The following is a 17,464-nucleotide window of genomic DNA, read 5'->3' as shown; positions in this document are numbered from 1 at the left end:
AACTGAAGAGGTGTTACAGAATGAATGGCCAGATGCACAATGGGCCGTTTGCGACTGGAAGAATGATTTTTTCTATGTACCAAGGCAAAATGCAGCTCTGTAACTTGTTTAGGTCCTCCCTTCCTAATACCGAATCGCACTGGCATGTAGGAATCTTTTGCGAACCTGAATGTGGTTGCAAAACATTCAGAGTTACCACCAGCTTCAAGTTGGTAGTAACCTATTTACAAACGGGAAGGTGTCCCCTCGGACCTCTTCCCCTTTGTGAATGGAAGCGTAAATATTTTTTCAGAGCAAATAGTGATCCCACGGACCACTGCCTACTCTGAAAAAATGAAACGAAAACTTTTCATTTTTTTGTTTGAAATGCATCCTGTTTTCCTTTAAGCAAAATGGGCTGCATTTAAAAAAAAGCTTCATTATTTAAAAGCAGTCACAGTCATGGTGGTCTGCTGTCCCCAGCAGGCCACCATCCTTGTGAGTGCGGCCAAACCCAAAGGGGTTGGCAAATTGTGACCTACCTCATGAATATTGATGAGTTAGGTCTTTGCAACCCCATTGAGACTCGCTAAATGTGCCTGAGATACATTTGTAGATTTAATTTTAGGAGTCTTTAATTGCAACTCCCAAAAGTTGCAATTAGGGACTACATACATCTGGCCCAAATCACTTCCTAATTGTCAGATACCAGAGCAGTAATGATTTTTACCTCGTCTAGGAATGCAGAACAAGATAAGATTAAATAACAGGAAGAAAGCTTATAAGCAAAAGCTAACACTTGAAACAAATACTGAAAAAATATTCCTGGCTCCTCTCTTCTTTGGAAATTACCTCTAGTACATCATATTCCCCATAAAAGAGCGCATGCATCTCCATGGTGTCATTTTAAGGGACACTTCACATTTATCAAGCTTCAAGGTGCCCTTGAACATACATTTTTTTCAGGATTTATTAAATCAGGGCCTGACTGGCCATTCTGCCACCCTGAACACTAAGGGTCTGCTTTCAGGGCAGGATGTGCTGCCATGACTCAGCTATGAAACAAAGGCCCAGTTTCTGAAAGCTGTCACACAGCGCAGTGCACCAGCCAAAAAAGCTGTGCTGAATTGCGCGATAAGGAGAGAGCAGGGGATTTCATATTCACATAGAAATGGCACTCTCCCTAGCGTTGGTGCTGATTTCAGCTGCCAAGCGCCACAAACACACTTTAGTGCCATAGTGCTAGGGTGTGTGCGTGAGTCTAGCATAAGGTCTGTACAGGAAGGGTACAATTCCTGTACAAAATACTATGTCTAGACAAATGGAAATGCTTATCCCACTTTGTATGTGTGCTGTACAGTGCAGCGCACATGCAAAGTTGGAAAAGCAAGGAGAAATGAAAACATTTCTCCGTTTTGCATCTGCTTTTCAAAGGCATTAATTTTTGGCACTAAACCCTTTCTTATGATGTTTCAGAATAGGGCTTAGCATCAAAAAGCATGGACGGTAGCACGGGCACGCCCATGTATCACCCATATAACACCCTCTTGACGCAAGGTAACGCAAAGTAGCGTTTCGCACTGCTTTGTGTTACTTTGCCCCACAAACCAATGCAAAACCTATCTGGGTTGGTTTGTGGATGCCAACAAAAAGTTTAGCGTTGGTTGAACGTTAAAAAAGCAACGGTAAGCCTTTGAGAATATGGACCTTAGTCTTCATTCCACATTCTGGGGCTTGATGAACGTTTTGCCCAGGTTTCTAGTTTGATAGGGACTATGAATAGAGTATAATTCTAACTGTAAATGAGGCGAAATGTTTGTTTACCAATTTCATGGATCTGCACTTAATCACAAACACAAGAGTGACAGCTAAACGCGTTCTGTGAGGTCGCTACCTTAAGCTCATGTACATTTTTACTGTGGGGGTTAATGTTGTGAGGCCAGATTGCAACGAGATGCTTAGCCTGGTATGCAAATAATGCAGTAATATCAGGGAAATAGCCTTGTGAAGTTTAATAAACAATATTATATAGTCTTTCTTCAGTTCCTTTTTGCTTTCACTATGTTGTCCTATGCAACTACTTCTTCTCTGCCTTTTCTTCAATTTCCTCTTGTCCGTACATGCTCTTGTGCTCACGTACCTGACCAGCCTCTGTTTTGACGGTGGCCTTTCCTCCCTCCTTGTTTTGAAGTGTCCCTTTCGCGTAGCCTTCCTTCGGATCAATCACGAAGACCGAGGTTTTTGCATCAAAAGGCTTGTTCTGGCTTTCGATCCTTTCTTTTTCAGACTTGCGAAGAAAATGGGCGGCCACTCCGTACACCGCCATTTCAGCATCGGAACTCATGGCTGCAGCTTATTGATAATAGCGCAGCACTCTGAGAATCAAGGCCCTGAAGGTAAAGTAGAATATAAAGTTAGTTGAGATTAAAATCACTTTTTTCCAATGTTCTTACTCTCATCCTCTATGTCTCTACTTCAACTGACCCCCGCTTGATTCTCATCCTCAGTGCACATGCATGATCTGCCTTACAAGGGGAAGGATGCAATTTCAGATGTATCTATGTGAAGCGAAATATGGAGGAAGGACTTCCCACACCCACTGCATAGCAATACAAAGGTCTTCAAAGATGCGGTACATTTGAGCCAATCTATCCCTTTATGCATCCACAACACGTTTAGTAAGTGCATGTCCGGCCAGTACTCTGGGGCTTAGGCAGCTCAGGGGCAATGGACAATCTTTGTTAAAAGTACTGGCTGTTGTCTGGGGAACCTCAGAAACCGGCGTGGTAGGCTCAATGAGTTAAGCCGAAAAATCACAGTCCCTGTAACAAGTACATCAAAGACTCTTGCCTCAACAAGATCTGTGTAGCTCCACCGATGGCTGACACTTCTTCCAAGAATTGGACAAAGCCCAAAGAAATCTGGGCAGCCACCAGTGGAAGTTACTGTTACCTGGATTGCTTGACAGAGGATGGAGGCCCATTCACCAGAGTAAAAGAGACACCTCAGAATCCCTTGATCGTGCCAGAGACAGGAATAAATCCTTGTCCTCCGAATGTGAAAGGGAATAACCATCTCCCTCACAACAAAATATGTTGGGCAGCATTTTCAAGATACAGAAAAATATTTCTCCCAATGGAGAAAAAAGTCCAAAAAAGTAAGCACTTGCTCTATTTTTTTATCCTTTGCAACATACATGCCAACAGACCCGATTCAGACAGCATACTCATTATTTTTAAGCTAAAAATGACTTTATTTTAGCTGTCTCACGTCTGAAATTGCATCTGCATCAGTATACGTCAGTTGAGAAAATACATTGCCCCAATTCTTTTTCAAAATCGCACACATTCCACTCTTGCAGAATGTTGTCATGCATGCGACAATACAGGTAAAAATTACTATTGCATGCAAAAAATTAAATTGACATTTTCTTTCCAGGATTACACATAGAAAGTGGTGACTTCATTACGTTTCCAGGGTTGACCTGGAAAAAGATTGTGAATTCCGGAAATGAGTAACTGTGTATTTATGCAAGGTCATGAACCTCCAGGTTTACATTAATCTATAAGAATGAGCCCCTGCATGTCAATGATGAGAGTATCAAGAGCAAAAAGAACATCGGGATGATATGTTTTACATCAACATTGCATGACACGTTCTGGAAAAATAGACTTTGGAGTAAAATTCCTCTCTATGAAACAACATAATATAAAAGAAAAACCATCTCTAACCCTTTACGAGAGCCTTGTCACCACTGAAAGTCCTGACTTAGATGTAAGGCGTAACAACCAATCACCATCCTGTGGATGAGTGAACCAATAGTAAAAGTAACACTGCCTCTGAAATTCTTCTCTAGCGCCCAGCAACACCCAGGAAAGAGCCCAAAACTCATCTCTCCTCCATATTCCTCTCACCAAGTAATCAATTACCCTCTGGCTTCCCCTCCTCATCATTGTAGGTTTGCTACTCTCGGTAACCATCAACCCACCACTCGAGGCATACTGGATTCTTGTGCCCGGGATATATGTAAACATGGTCAAGTGCATTCTGTGATCACTCATGCCTGGCTCGCTTACCAGTTGACATGTAAAATGCCCTGCTGCTGTCCAAGGGCCTCGTCTGCACTATACAAATACCTTCCCACTTATGTCACTGCTTTCTTTAAGTTGATTACTCGCTAAACATCAGTATATCTTGAACTTAACTTATATTCTGAGGAGAAGCCTATGTTTTTGTCACCATGATTTCAACAGTCATCTGTGGAATGCTTTGTTAAATTATTTGTGTAGAGCAGGGCTGCCAGTGCCATGGTTCGTAAGTACTGTGTGTTTGTGTGTAAGTATAACTGAGTGGATAGACAATGTTAGCAGGTAGCGGTGTGGCAGAGAGAGTGTGTAGGTCGGATTTGTTGAACTGTGTGTGACTACGTGTAATGAGGTGTGCTTGTTTGGTGTGTGCCCCTGGGGGCATGTCTGTGATGGACTGTGTGATGGACTGGCTATTGCTGGGCCCTTGCCCCCTTGATGATGGTAACAGTGCGTGTAGCTTCTTGGATGCTGAGGTTGAGTTTTCTTCCTAAAGTGAGATAGCTTGTTTTCTTCTGTTGACACCTTCCACCAGATATTGGTTTTTCAATGAGACACTATCCGCATACTACCCAGTGATAAATGCCCTAATGGAACACTTCTAAAAGAGATCCTACACAAAGATATTTAACTGATTACCAGAACCATGTAAGGAGATTAAGTTAAAAACAATCTGCTGGTACATAGTGGAATTTATGTTTGTTATCGTCTTCAAATGTTGTCACAGAAATGATAACAACTGACATTGAAGGGATGGAACTGTTATATGCAGAAGCAAGATACAAGGGTAAATGTGGAAGCCCCATAAGAGGGCTAGGACAGGAGTGCGATGAGAGCGGATACGAAGAGAAATACTTTCTGGATGAAGGCCTGCGATACACGGAGGACACACTGCTGCTTTTGGTGCACTCACTATTGCTCAAACGTTATAGCTAGCCTCCAATTGGCCCCACTCCCAACTGCATACACAGAAAGAGGTGCAGGAGAGTTAGAGTGCTTTACATTGGTTGGGTTATTCTAGGTGGTTACTCCAGATAATTGCCACCACACATAACAATTTAAGTGCTCCATCTTCGGCTTATTTTTGTGTAGGCCTTGGCTATGCTTTACTAAAGGGCATTTAAATAGCATTCTTGGCTTTTTAATTTCTTTCTTACTCTAATATTTTTCATTTCTTGTTAAAAGTTGACTATTTTGCCATTTTAGAAATAGTCTATAAGGTAACTTTGATTGGTTCAATCAGAAAGTCCGTACTCAATTACGTGTTTGACTGTGATCGCTCCAATAAGCTTCTCCATCTTTGCATACTGCGCCCCTTGAGCTTTTTCCTCAAATTTAGAATAAAGCTGCTTATTTAGGTGCTGTGTGCACTAATATGGGAGCTTGGGGTACGCTGGGAGCATTCCATAGAGAGTAGCGTAGACATCATCTTGCTCCTCCAAGATGAGAGGCTGATGTAGCCTCTCATCCTTGTGGGGTAGTGACTCAACATTCCAATTGGATCAGCTGACAATGCCTTTCATATATGAGCAATTTAGTTAGTAGTTTATGCTATTAATATAGGGGCATATTTAAAAAAAAGTGGTAGTTAAAATACAGCGCACCATGGCGGGCGTTGGGGGACTAGCACAATAATTTTTTCCACTAGTCCAGCACTTTACAGGATTAGCGTAATATTTTTTATGCTAATCCTGCAAAGCACGCAGAGGCCCATTGTAACCAATAGAAGCCTCCTTTTAATGCCTTCTTTAAGCAGACGCCAAAAGTGGCAAAAAAAATGAAGCAAAGAAATCGCTTATATCACTTTGTGCCATTTTTTTGCCCCCCAATGGAAGAACAGCCCCTTTGCATACATTATGCCTGGTGCAGGCATAATGTACTGCAAAGGGTTACAAAGTGGTCCAATGCATGGATTGCACCACTTTGTAAATATGGCGTGGTGTTTTTGGCCTTGTAACGCCACATTAGCGACCGAAAAATGACACTAATGTTGCATTATATTGGTGCTAGAGGGTCTTAAATATGCCCCATAGTGTATTAGCAGTAGGGTAACATCCACTGTCACACTTTTTTCTTTCCTCTCCCTTCCTTGCCTCTCTGAAGCATCTTTTGGTTGGTCGTTTCGTTTAATGAGCTGCGAATGGAGGCACTTCTTAAATACTAATTGTCATCACAACAGTGTGTTGTAGGGGAAAACTTTCAACAACTCGGGTTTCTCTGTGCAGCCTACATCAAATGAATATCCTTAAGCTCCGAATAAAAACGAATCTCCTGCTACGGCATCGTTTGGGTGACAGACTTGCTTCCTGACCTTCAGAGCATCCCACCAGTCAAAGGGTTTGTGTTACTGAGACATGCCAACATTCTCTGCTTTGTAAGGCGCGCTGGTATGCATCAGCTGTCCATTTTGGAACCACTGCTGGTGCTTTCTTCCTTCGTCGGTCTTTAAGAAAGACCCTCGCAAAAAAATTAATGTCGGCTAACCCTTCTGAGCAAACATCACGCCACGTAGTCTAAGGGACTCCGCAACAGTTTACGTACCACGAAGCACTAAAGGCTTCAATGAGTACATCGTTGTAATTAAAGTGAAAAATTATAACAGCTGGGTCTCTTGGTTCTGTGAGCCAGTGCCTCTACGCCAGAAACCTGTATCGAAGCACATCCTTTCGGGGGGGGGGGGGAGGGGCTGGTTCACTCAGCCTTTCATCTTCCTCAGTTGATAAAATAAGTACTGATGAGTTGGATAACAATAAGCATCTTAAGCATCTATTAATCAGTACCAAGATACTGCCAATGGGGTAAGTAAGCTTTATAGATTCACATTATGTTATGTGCTCAGAACTTCTTTTGATGGACACCACGTTATACAGTGTAAATTATACAATATGGATTGTGAGCAGACAACACATTATACAGTTAGGGTAGGAAAAGAAATCAGTCATCACGTTCATGTAAGTTGCATTGCTTTCTTTGCCATAAATAGAAATTTAGAAAGGCAGCATGACACCGTTCTTCCTAAAATGCACGAGTGTGTGTGTGTGTGTGAGCGCGTGCGTGCATGTGCATGTTTGTTGGTGGGTGAGGTTATGTGAGTGAGAGAGATCCACAGTGACATGTGACAACATTTAAAAATCTAGTGGTCATGACATCATAAACACAGGTTTTGCAGAGCTTTCCCGGTGGCCATTGTTTTATTAGTAAACTCTTCATGAAAGCTTGCAATCAGGGTTCATTGTTGCAGCAACAAATATCTCTGAGCTCACTATTATTTGTTGTGTAATTAACTGTTTATCAGTGAAAGTTGACCAACCAATAGCACTCTAACAGTAATTAGGGTCCATTGTTAACCGAACATTGTAGGAGTCTCTTCACCATAACCACTATGTATTGTTTTAACAATAGTATATTCATGAAAGCTGACAATTCTGATTTACCCAGTGCTATATCTGCCTTGCTTCAAGAATCTATGACTTACATACTTTTTTAAAGAGAACAAAACATGTTACATGTGAAACCCATATTTTAAACAATATAGCTAAATATTGTTCTCTTTTTGATATAGACAAACTGTGTAGGCCAGTAGTGCACTTACTGTTTTCAATACACCCTTTTCTGTTTGAAAAAGGTTTGCTTTCATGCTATTTGTGTCAAAATAAACATTAAAATGAAAACTCCATAGTAAAAAACAATTGATGTGTTTTGTTTATCTTGTCCATTGATAAGCCTCTGCAGATTGCTTCTAGATTACATTGGTAGCTGGGAGAATATCTATGCAATATGTGCATGACAGTGTACCATCTTTAATTTACTGTTATCTGAATAGTTCTAGGATGTTTGGTGGTGTGGTGCATGGAGAGTGCTTCTGAGTGGGCAGAGTCTTGCTAACTATATGGCTTTGGCACTGTGTTGTGACATGAGGGTATCACCAGGTCTATCAAGCAAGTTTTGTTGAGAAAGGCAAATTATACAGTTAGTTGTCAAAGTGTTGTTTAGTAAGTACTTTTGTCAAACGTTTTTGGGTGTATGAAGGTGTGAGTTAGGCACATGTGGCAAGGCCTGTCTGTTATATACTAACTGGGCTGGTGTTTGGTGCATTTTGTACTTGGGTCATATTTGTAGCATTGATGAATAGGGGGAAAAGGCCAATTGTTGTTAGAGAAAGGTGAGAAAAGTAAGGAAAGGGTCAAAAGAGAGAGGGCGAATAGAAGACCTTGTGGAAAGAAGCATTATAGAATACTAATATTGTTGGTTGTAGCTGTAATTCGATATGTTTCAACTGAATTTTTAATCAGTCGTTTAAGATTGAGACAGTTAACTAACAAACATGACTGCTCATTAGTTTAGTGTTGCAGATGAGCAGGCCCTGTTTCTATACACAAAAAATAGATATTGCCACTGTTCGTTCAAAAGTACTGTCTACATTAGTCTCCCAAGGATGTCAGTCATTGGATCTCAGTCCTGTTTTTTGTAGGTTGCACCAGACTTTGAAACGTGTCACATTAACCCACTGAGGTATCTAACTATTTTACCAGATCCCCCCTGACATCCTTTGTGTGTGATGTGCAGGTGGAAAGTCACCTTGTGGTGTGTGCTACATTATTTTCAATTTATATTATAATGGTTAGTTGAACATGGAACAGTACCACCTAGTGTGATATCCTCTCCACTGAAGCATATATTTGTATTGACAGAACCATGCAGTTAATTTGTGGGATGGCAATAGCATGCACATTTCATGAGGTTTGAAAATGAATCTCTTACCTCTTATCCCACCAATGTAGAGGCAGCGAACACAGGCTGGTCAGCTCTGAAACAAATATGGGAGGCATTGTTACTCCAATGCACAACATTCTTCAGGACTTGCAAACATGTGTGCATTAACAAATTAGGCAAAGCCCTTCTGCTTGCAGAGCTGATTCAAAGTGTGATCCGGGGCAGACAGTGCTTTTAAAACAGCTGCCCTGAGCAGCCAGTTATTAGAAGATCAATACATGTCTCCGGATTGAAGATGGCCTCAGCGCATGTCCGGCTGCTCCACTTACCTCGAGGGTCTCCCTGGAAGCTCAGGATAGAACAATACCAGGGGTCCTTTTATAGGACATCTCTGGTTGACACACTCGGAGACACCCCCTGCTTTATTAGGACAAAACAATTTGGCAATCTCCCCTGCCCAGCATAATTCTCATTCATATTGTGTGTGAGGAGATATTATTAGAGAGTTATTCCACAGTGCCCATCTGAAACAATCTCCTATAAATAGACTGCCAAGGTGAACCTCAGGGGCTATGTTACACTTCTATTATAAAAGGAAGCATCAAGACAGCCAAAAAGAACAGCATAGTCATATATACAAATATATAAAGACAGTGTCTGTCTTCAACGTTCTATGTGCTGAGCAGACAGCCTGGCGATTCCTTGTTTTACAGCAGGAAGTATTTGGTTAAAATAATCCCTGTACACATAGCACTTGCTGCCACAGACTACCAATTACACAGACCCTTAAACAACCTGCTTTACTATCACCTAACTCATTGATACTCATTTGATTAACTGCAGAGGGCTGAGGTGGACCCTGCAGAATTCAAACATGTGACATGCACACCGTGCATACATCTCTACATCAGCAATATGCAGCTCTGGTGTACTATTCCTGTGTAAGTGTGCTATATCCTATAGGCCCCAGGTGCACAAATCCCTCAGTGCAGCGCCCTGCGTCCTCTACTAACCCGAATGTCATGAAGAGTAAGTGTAGATGTGTTAAAGTAAACCAAGGCGACCTGAAGCTGCAGAGGTCAGTACCTTAACAGCACGCTAATGCCCTGTGAACAGGAAGCCCCGTGGAACTTCTCAAATTACACACATTAGCATCCAGGAACATTATAAACACACTAATTGGGTGCACTAGGCCTATTCCTCTATACTCTCTCACCGTGGCTGCGTTTAAATGGCTTTTATTACATTTTTACAAGGCAGTGGCAAAGCCAATAGGTCTGGCATTGTCAAACTGGTGCAACTGTTAGTTTTTCTATTTTTTATTGAAAGCATATGTGTTGGAAATGATAGTCTTTTCAATGGTAAACCCCCAGACATTTGGCTTCTTTTTCTGAACCTATTTTTGTTAGCCATAAAACGCTGCACTCTTTACCTGTGATAACCAGTGATACATTGCTGGTGCTCTCCTTTTTAAAAACTTTAAAAGTAACATATACCGAATAGGCACATTTACCTTACTTATATGTTTCTAGTATATGGCACTACATGTACCCCTGACTGGTAAATACCACTAGTCGCTGCAGCACTGATTGTGCTGCCCACTAATGTAGTGTTGTCTCCAAGCTTACAACTGCAGCCTGGGTGTGGAGTTTTAAACTGCAATTTCAAAACGGAAATTAACTTTTTGCCAAGGCTAAATCTTCCTTTTTAAGGTTTATAAGTCACACCTAAAGTAGTCCCTAAAGATACATAGGGCAGGCTGCATGGTTTTTAAAAAGTAGGGCATGTATATTTAATGTTTAAATGCCCTTTGAGTGAAATACCTCTAAAGTTGTATTTCACTGCGGTGAGGATTTCTCTCCTAGAGGTTAACGCTGGTTTACGCTATTACATTTACTGAGTGCTGAATCCAGTTTGAGAGCACATAGAAAAATGGTTTAAGGACCCATTTTAGTAGTATTTTAAAATTCAAATTAATGGCCAGGTCAGATCTTTTATTACTTTGGAAATAACACTTTTAGAAAGTTGTGGTTTTTATGCCTAAGCCACAAGGGGCCTTTCTGCCAGTGTCCAATGTCACGTTATAGCTGATTTCTCCAGTGTGGTGAGATGTGGAGCGTTCCTAGACAGTGGGCGGAGAACTTGGGTTTGGGGAAATGTTCTTCCTTTAGCAGGATGACTTGGGGGCTGTGAGCAGCCCCTTCCTGAGCTTCAAACAATGCCTACCCTGTCACTGGCAGATTCAGCTAACACATAGGCAGCCTCCCTTTTGTGTTGGTAGTCAGCTTGGCTCCAAACCCAGTGGGATTTGGGCTGTTTGAGAGCTTCTTTGACTGACCACCAGGGAGGGTTTGTCCATTATCAGAGTCTCTCCTCTGGATGGGTACAGGGAGCTTTGACCAGGGGAATAAAGGTTCCGTCATTTTGGATTTAGGTCGAGACGGGCACTGTGGGATGGTTTACAGGAAAACGGACAGTAAGTGCTGCAAAAGTGGGCAAGGTCAACAATGGGAAGTTTTAGCACGTGATTAGGGAGTTGCCAGGTTTTCCTCCACCGAAACGCTGGCACTGGGCATAAATGTAGCTTCCCCAGTACCATCCTCACTACCCTCTTGAGAGTACTCCTGGGCCTGTGGAGAATCAGAAGACAGCCTGCCCTGCTGTTTGAAGAACCCCAAGCAAGACTGGACCTGCTTGTCTGGAATCCGGGACCCCAAAAGTGACTCCAGAAGTCAGTTGGCTGACCTACTTTTTGAGCCAGAGGTACACAAGAAGGTTCCAGAGGCTGTTCTCCCTGCAACTGCTGAGCTTGCCAATACCATCTGGACCTGCTGCTGGCATCTGATAAAGTGTGCCTTAACCCCAAAGTGCCTCCCCCAGGTCCTAAACCCTTTCCTGGTGTTAGAGTATACTCCTGTCCACACTCCAAAAGGTGGGGTTACTAATTTTTTGTCAACTTTCTGTCTGGAGAACCAACAGAACCGGGGATCGCCTTTGAATCCAAAGCAGTTATCACTGAATCATCATTCTGCATCAGCTTGCTTGTTTGACCAGCTGAAGGAAATAAGACCTCCAGAAAAGTTTCTAAGTATGAACGTAGAGAACTTCATGGAGACCGTCACAGAGGCCTTCCTGGACATAGACTTTGCACTTCATTGACTCATGGCTTTCCCACCTTCCTCAACTATTGCACCAGTATCCTGCTTTTCAGCAGCCCACAGCTCTTCGGCACAACACACAGCATTACAGCAGCCACAGTTTCACGCTACTGGATACACATATTGCATGTTCCCATTGTATGTTCAAATTTGTGCGTGAAGCTAAGGATCTTAATCAAACAGCCATTCCTTTGCCTAATAGCCATGCACAGGGTACTCTTCACTTTGCTACGATTAATTGCCGATGCCTACCTGAACACAAAATGGAGGTCTTCAACTCTTTATTGATAACAACTTCAATGCCCTCTTACTAACTGAATCCGGGCTTAATCTATCCTCCACACCAGAATTTTACCTTGGCTCTCTCAGTGGGATTCTCTGTTTTTAGACATGACCATCTGAGTAGACTGTGGGGGTGCCATCATTTTTAAGTTTGTCTATACTGGTTGCACAGAATCCCTCTAAGTACTGGGTTGTAAATGCATCATCTTTTCCTAAGGACTGTCCAGCAATGTTCCCAAGTCTAGCACTCTGATGTATCGCCTGCTGGGCGCAGAAGCAAGTTTCTATACAGACTGGCTAATGGCCTCTCTACAGTTGCTCTTAAATATGCAAATTATGTCATACTGGCTGACCTCAATCTCTAATTTGAAGATTTGAGATGTACCTCGGCTTGTAGTCTTGTCCAGACTCTGGAGGCTCTTTAATTTGTACAACTGCTCCTCTGGCTTGGACTTACTATTATTCCATCCTTTTTAGTACCTTTACTAAGCAGGGCCTACACTCCAGTTGACCTTTTGTGTCCCACTCTATAGTTTTCTATACCCTTCTACTTTTTATGAGACACTTTCACCGCATTTTGGAGGCTTCAGTGGCAGCTCTAGTGTACAAAATCAACTTCTTAATTCGCTGTGCTTGGATAAAGTTGTTCTACCCTCTCAGACTTCTAAAGTAAAGTTACACATTCCAGCACCTTGATTAAATCAACTTCTTATGAGCATTAAGAGAAGGTGTAAGTACCTTGAACAGATTTGGCAAAGAACTTGCCCTCAAAAGACAAGTATAAAAAGGCTATTAGAGAATCAATCCATTAGGCAAGTGAGGACGGCTGAAAAAGCATAACGAATGGAAAGGAAAAACATTGGCAAAGTTATTAGCCTACCAGAACTGTCCCTAAGATGTATTTATTTGTTGACAGATGTGTGCATGGGGTTAGATAAAAAGCGATCACTCACAGTGTAGAGAAAGCCGATATCTGAATTTGGCTGATCTGGTGGCCAAGGATGTACGCTGTGATTGGCAGAATTAAATCAGAATATATATATATATTTTTATTAAATAAGTGTTTGATTACATGAGGCTGTAGAAAGAGCTGCAATTGTCTCTAAGAAAAACCTAAAGAGAAACATATTAGTCAGTGGAGATTTTCAATATTGTCCTTTTTTAAACGTTTAGTTGGCTTTTCTGCCTTAGCAAAACCTAATTCCAAATATCATACTATACTTGTAAAAAGCAAAGCAACAACAGTGACAAAAGTGTATTATAAACTATTATATGTTTAAGAATGTTATAAACCGTTGCATATTTACTTGTTATTCCTCAGATACAGCTTGCATTGCGAATCCATTATTCAGCAAAGTGTGTAGAATAAATGACAGTACTGTATAGCAAAGATAGAGCGTTAGAGAAATTTGAGAGAGATCCTCCCTATGTAGGTTCATATTGTTTTTGGCAGATTATTTTAGATGAGGTGGGGGGGTACACATTACACCATGTTAGAATTGTGTACTATATCATGTAGGCTGGTTTTGGCCACTTTGCTTTTTCCACATTTAGTTCTAATCATCTGCACATCTAATTTCTAATTAGGCTTTAAGTGAATTTATTTTAAATGTTATGAATCGACCGATTTAAATTTGACATCTTCTGGATGTGTCGGGAGGCTGTGAAGGGGTAAATGAGCTGTAGAGTTGAAGTGGCAGAACACTAAGGCTATCCAATTAAGAGATATCAGTCTGGGCTGACATTTTTCCTAGCTCTCTTGGCCCCACTTAGAGACGCGATTTTGGTTAGAAAGGTTTCTAGTGCTTTCAGACCAAGAGAAGGAGCTGGTGCGATACCTGCCTTAATATGTATTTCGTTGTGCAGGCACGTTCCCAGCAGGCTGGGTTTGGCCATTTAGCTTTTTTGTACATTTATTTCTAATGATCTGCATATCTAATTTCTAATTAAGTTTTAGGTGAATTGATTTAAAATGTTAGGAATTGCCCGATTTGAATTTAATATATTCTGAATGTGTCAGGGGGCTGTGTAGGGGGAACACATGCATTACAGGACAACATTAGGTTTTTTTAGAGTCGAATTGACAGAAGTCTGAGTCTGTCCCATTAAGAGATATCAGATCGGGCAGACATTTTACCTTGCTCCCTTGGCCCCACTCAGAGACGCCATTTTAGTTAGTGAACAGTCTTGTGGTTGAAGGCCAATCAAGGGGCGCAGCTGATGCGACGCCTGCCATAAAAAGCAGTCACCGTTGTGGGTGTGCAGCAGGTGCCAACTGAGGCCAGCACCAGCCGGTACTGCATGCTGCTGGTGTCCAACTTCATGGCCGGTTAAGAGTTAGCTGGCATAGGAAACCGAAGACAATTGCAGACAATTGGAACCTGTGATCAAACTGGGGCACGTTATCTCGATCCTATAGTTAAGTTAGAGGCTTGTAGATGCAATATATATGATTTTAACATAAAGTTACCTGGGGACAAGGAGAGGCAATATTTCCAGTCATTCTGCTCAGTTGACAGAATAATCCTGTTCACAAATACTAAATTGGACTGTATTCGAGCTAGACTAATTAAGGTCAGCTCTCCTCCTATGCATAAGCTGGACATTTGAAGTCTCTTGGATGATAATGTCTAAAACAGGGCCAGATGCTGCCCTTGCCATAGCTAATGGATACTCCACCCTACATCTTGACCATGAAGGTCACCATGCGGGGACTGGGGGGAATCGCAGTGGTTCTTCAATTCCTTTACCTGCTGTTGTTTTTCAATCTCTTTACTTCATTAGCAACCTTGCTGAATAGGGCAATGTAGAGGGATTTCTGATAACATGTCGTTTCTCATGGACATACATATGTTGCTCTCCAGAATATTTTAGTAATTTCGATGAGTTGTTACTAAATGCCCTTTCCCCTTCCTACCTACATTATTTTAATTTCACTGTACTTGGTGATTTTATTGTGCACACAAATGACGCTGGCAATAAAGTGTCTGGTAACCTGAGAGAGTCTTTTTGTGACCTCAATCTTACCTTGAAGGTCTCTGGCCTCACACATGCATTGGGCCACACTTTGGATCTGAGTTTTACAAACTGCGACTTTCAACTCTGACGAGCCTTATCCGGTGACATTGTCAGATCTTTACTTTATCCTGTTCTCTTGGTCCCCCCACCCCCAAATTTTTTGCAGAGGCCATAAATCGGGAAATCCCCATCACATCCTTGGCATAAAATTGATGATAATGAATTTGTTAGCTCATTAGGCAGTCTGAACAGTCTGGTGATGGGTAATATGGAGGTTGATACTAACTATTTTAATCAATGCCTTACTCAGGCTTTTGATAATATCGCCTTGCTAAACAGCAGGGGGACTAGGAGGAAACAACCATCCTCAGCCTGGTTTTCTCCACAACAAGCTTGTAAAAGATTGGAGAGTATTTGGAGAAAATACTATCTCTCAAAGGATAAGGCGATACATAAGGACCACTTGAAAGTTTTTCAGATGTTGATTAAAAAAAAAAAAAGCGGAGACCTTTACCAGTTTAATAGCTCAATCAGACAATTTATCCAAGGAAATTTTGAAGATGGTGAAATCTTTTCTGTCCCTGGCAGCGAATCAGCAGAAATTCCCCCTTAAACCCACAAGCCTTGGTGGACAAGTTGGTGGCTCATTTTTGTAGAAAGGTGGAGGATATTCATTCTACCATTGCCACAGAGAAAGTTACCCCCATGGACTCTTTATCTCCTCCAAATATATTTAGGAGGCAGCAGTGTCAAACCTTTTTTTTGGTCTCGCTTGAAGATTCTGGAGGAGGTATTTTGGTGGCCAGCTCTGGGTCACCCTTAGATCGATGCCCACCGTGGATATTAAAGAAAGGAGCTCTTTGTATAAATATCTAAAGTAATAAACGATTCAATCAACCATTACATTCTGCTTATGTTCACCCTGTTGGAAACATGCACTATTGCTCCCATCATTTTCAACCTTAATAATTTCAGACCTATTTCTCTATTTCCATTGATGTCCAAGGTTTTTGAAAAAATAGGTAATAAACAACAGATGCATTTTTTAGAAGTCAGCAATATTCTGCACGCTACACAGTTGGGCTTCCACCATGACCATGGTACTGAAACTGCATTATTGTAGGTCTCTTAAGTTGTCAAATTAAGATTGGATGAGGGTAACTGTTGTCATCCTTCTGGACTTTCACGTGCATTTGATACCGTGTCCCACAATATCTTGCTAGAACGTCTTCAGATGGCTGGGGTTAGTGATAAAGCAATCATGTGGTTAAAGTCTTTCCGCTCAGCGCAAGGCCACACTGTCCATTTCTCACCTTTTCACCTCCGGTTTCAGACAGCTAAGATTCGGCGCACCTCAGGGCTCAGCATTAAGCCATTCTCTATCCTCTGGAGGAGGTGGGTGAACCATGGCACTTTAGAATTGTATTGTGTGCTGATGGCACACAATTATTACTATATATTCAGCAAGTCAACACTATTGTGTGCTGATGGCACACAATTATTACTATATATTCAGCAAGTCAACATCCCACCACAGGTGCACTTTTAGGGCTGCCTGAATGCAGTAGCACACTGGTTGCTGCTTAGTTGCATGAAGCTTAACTCTGACCATTCAGAGGTTATTGGTTTTGCCAACCCCTCTCATTTTGATTTGGGTTGTCTCTGGCCACAAGCTTTGGGTGCCTCGCCTTTGCCTGAGCAATCAGTTAAAAATCTTGACATAAAATTCAAAACAGACATCTCCTTCAATTCCCACATTTGGGATATGACTGGAGTTTGCTTTGAACTATTAAAATCACTATATAAGTCCTTAAAATTCCTGCTCGTGGACTCCAATAAGCCAATTGTGCAAGCTTGTTTGTCCTATAACAGGAAACTCCTGGTCATTCCATGAGTAAAGCGAGCCAGATGTGGGGGACATGTTTTTCACAATTGGCAGCCTACCTCTGGAACAGCTGGCTCCTCGAGCTCAGGAAACTAGACTCAGAACCTCGGTTTAAATGGACTCGAAGACTTTTCCTTTTAAGCAAGGCTGGTCTGAAGTAATCCAACTGATTAGCACTGGGGTTCTTCATGGAAGCACGCTTTAGGAGTAGTATTCCATTAATTAATTGTAGTTTTTTACATTGTACGCATCTTTGCTGTACTCAGTTCCTTGATTCTGGCAAAAACCAATATGGTCCATACAATACAATCCAAAAAGTGTGAAAAATGTATTCTTTGATTATT

At 41.7% G+C, this 17,464-nt stretch overlaps 1 protein-coding gene across 1 annotated transcript in view; it reads right to left on the bottom strand.

Annotated features, from left to right (window-relative positions):
* Positions 1–9,143, bottom strand: part of LOC138246134 (myosin-4) — a 45,781-nt gene extending 36,638 nt beyond the window's left edge. The window contains exons 1-3 of the mRNA XM_069200405.1: positions 9,107–9,143; positions 8,826–8,871; positions 2,120–2,369 (exon numbers count right to left, since the gene is read on the bottom strand). Coding sequence (XP_069056506.1) covers positions 2,120–2,323 — 204 coding nt within the window. The 5' untranslated portion in view covers positions 2,324–2,369; positions 8,826–8,871; positions 9,107–9,143. The remainder of the gene's footprint in view (positions 1–2,119; positions 2,370–8,825; positions 8,872–9,106) is intronic.
* Between the last annotated feature and the right edge of the window lie 8,321 nt (positions 9,144–17,464).

The sequence above is a fragment of the Pleurodeles waltl genome, chromosome 7 (assembly GCF_031143425.1).
Source record: "Pleurodeles waltl isolate 20211129_DDA chromosome 7, aPleWal1.hap1.20221129, whole genome shotgun sequence".
NCBI lineage: Eukaryota > Metazoa > Chordata > Amphibia > Caudata > Salamandridae > Pleurodeles > Pleurodeles waltl.
Note: the sequence above shows the minus strand (reverse complement) of the source record. Positions and strands in the feature narration are given on the sequence as shown.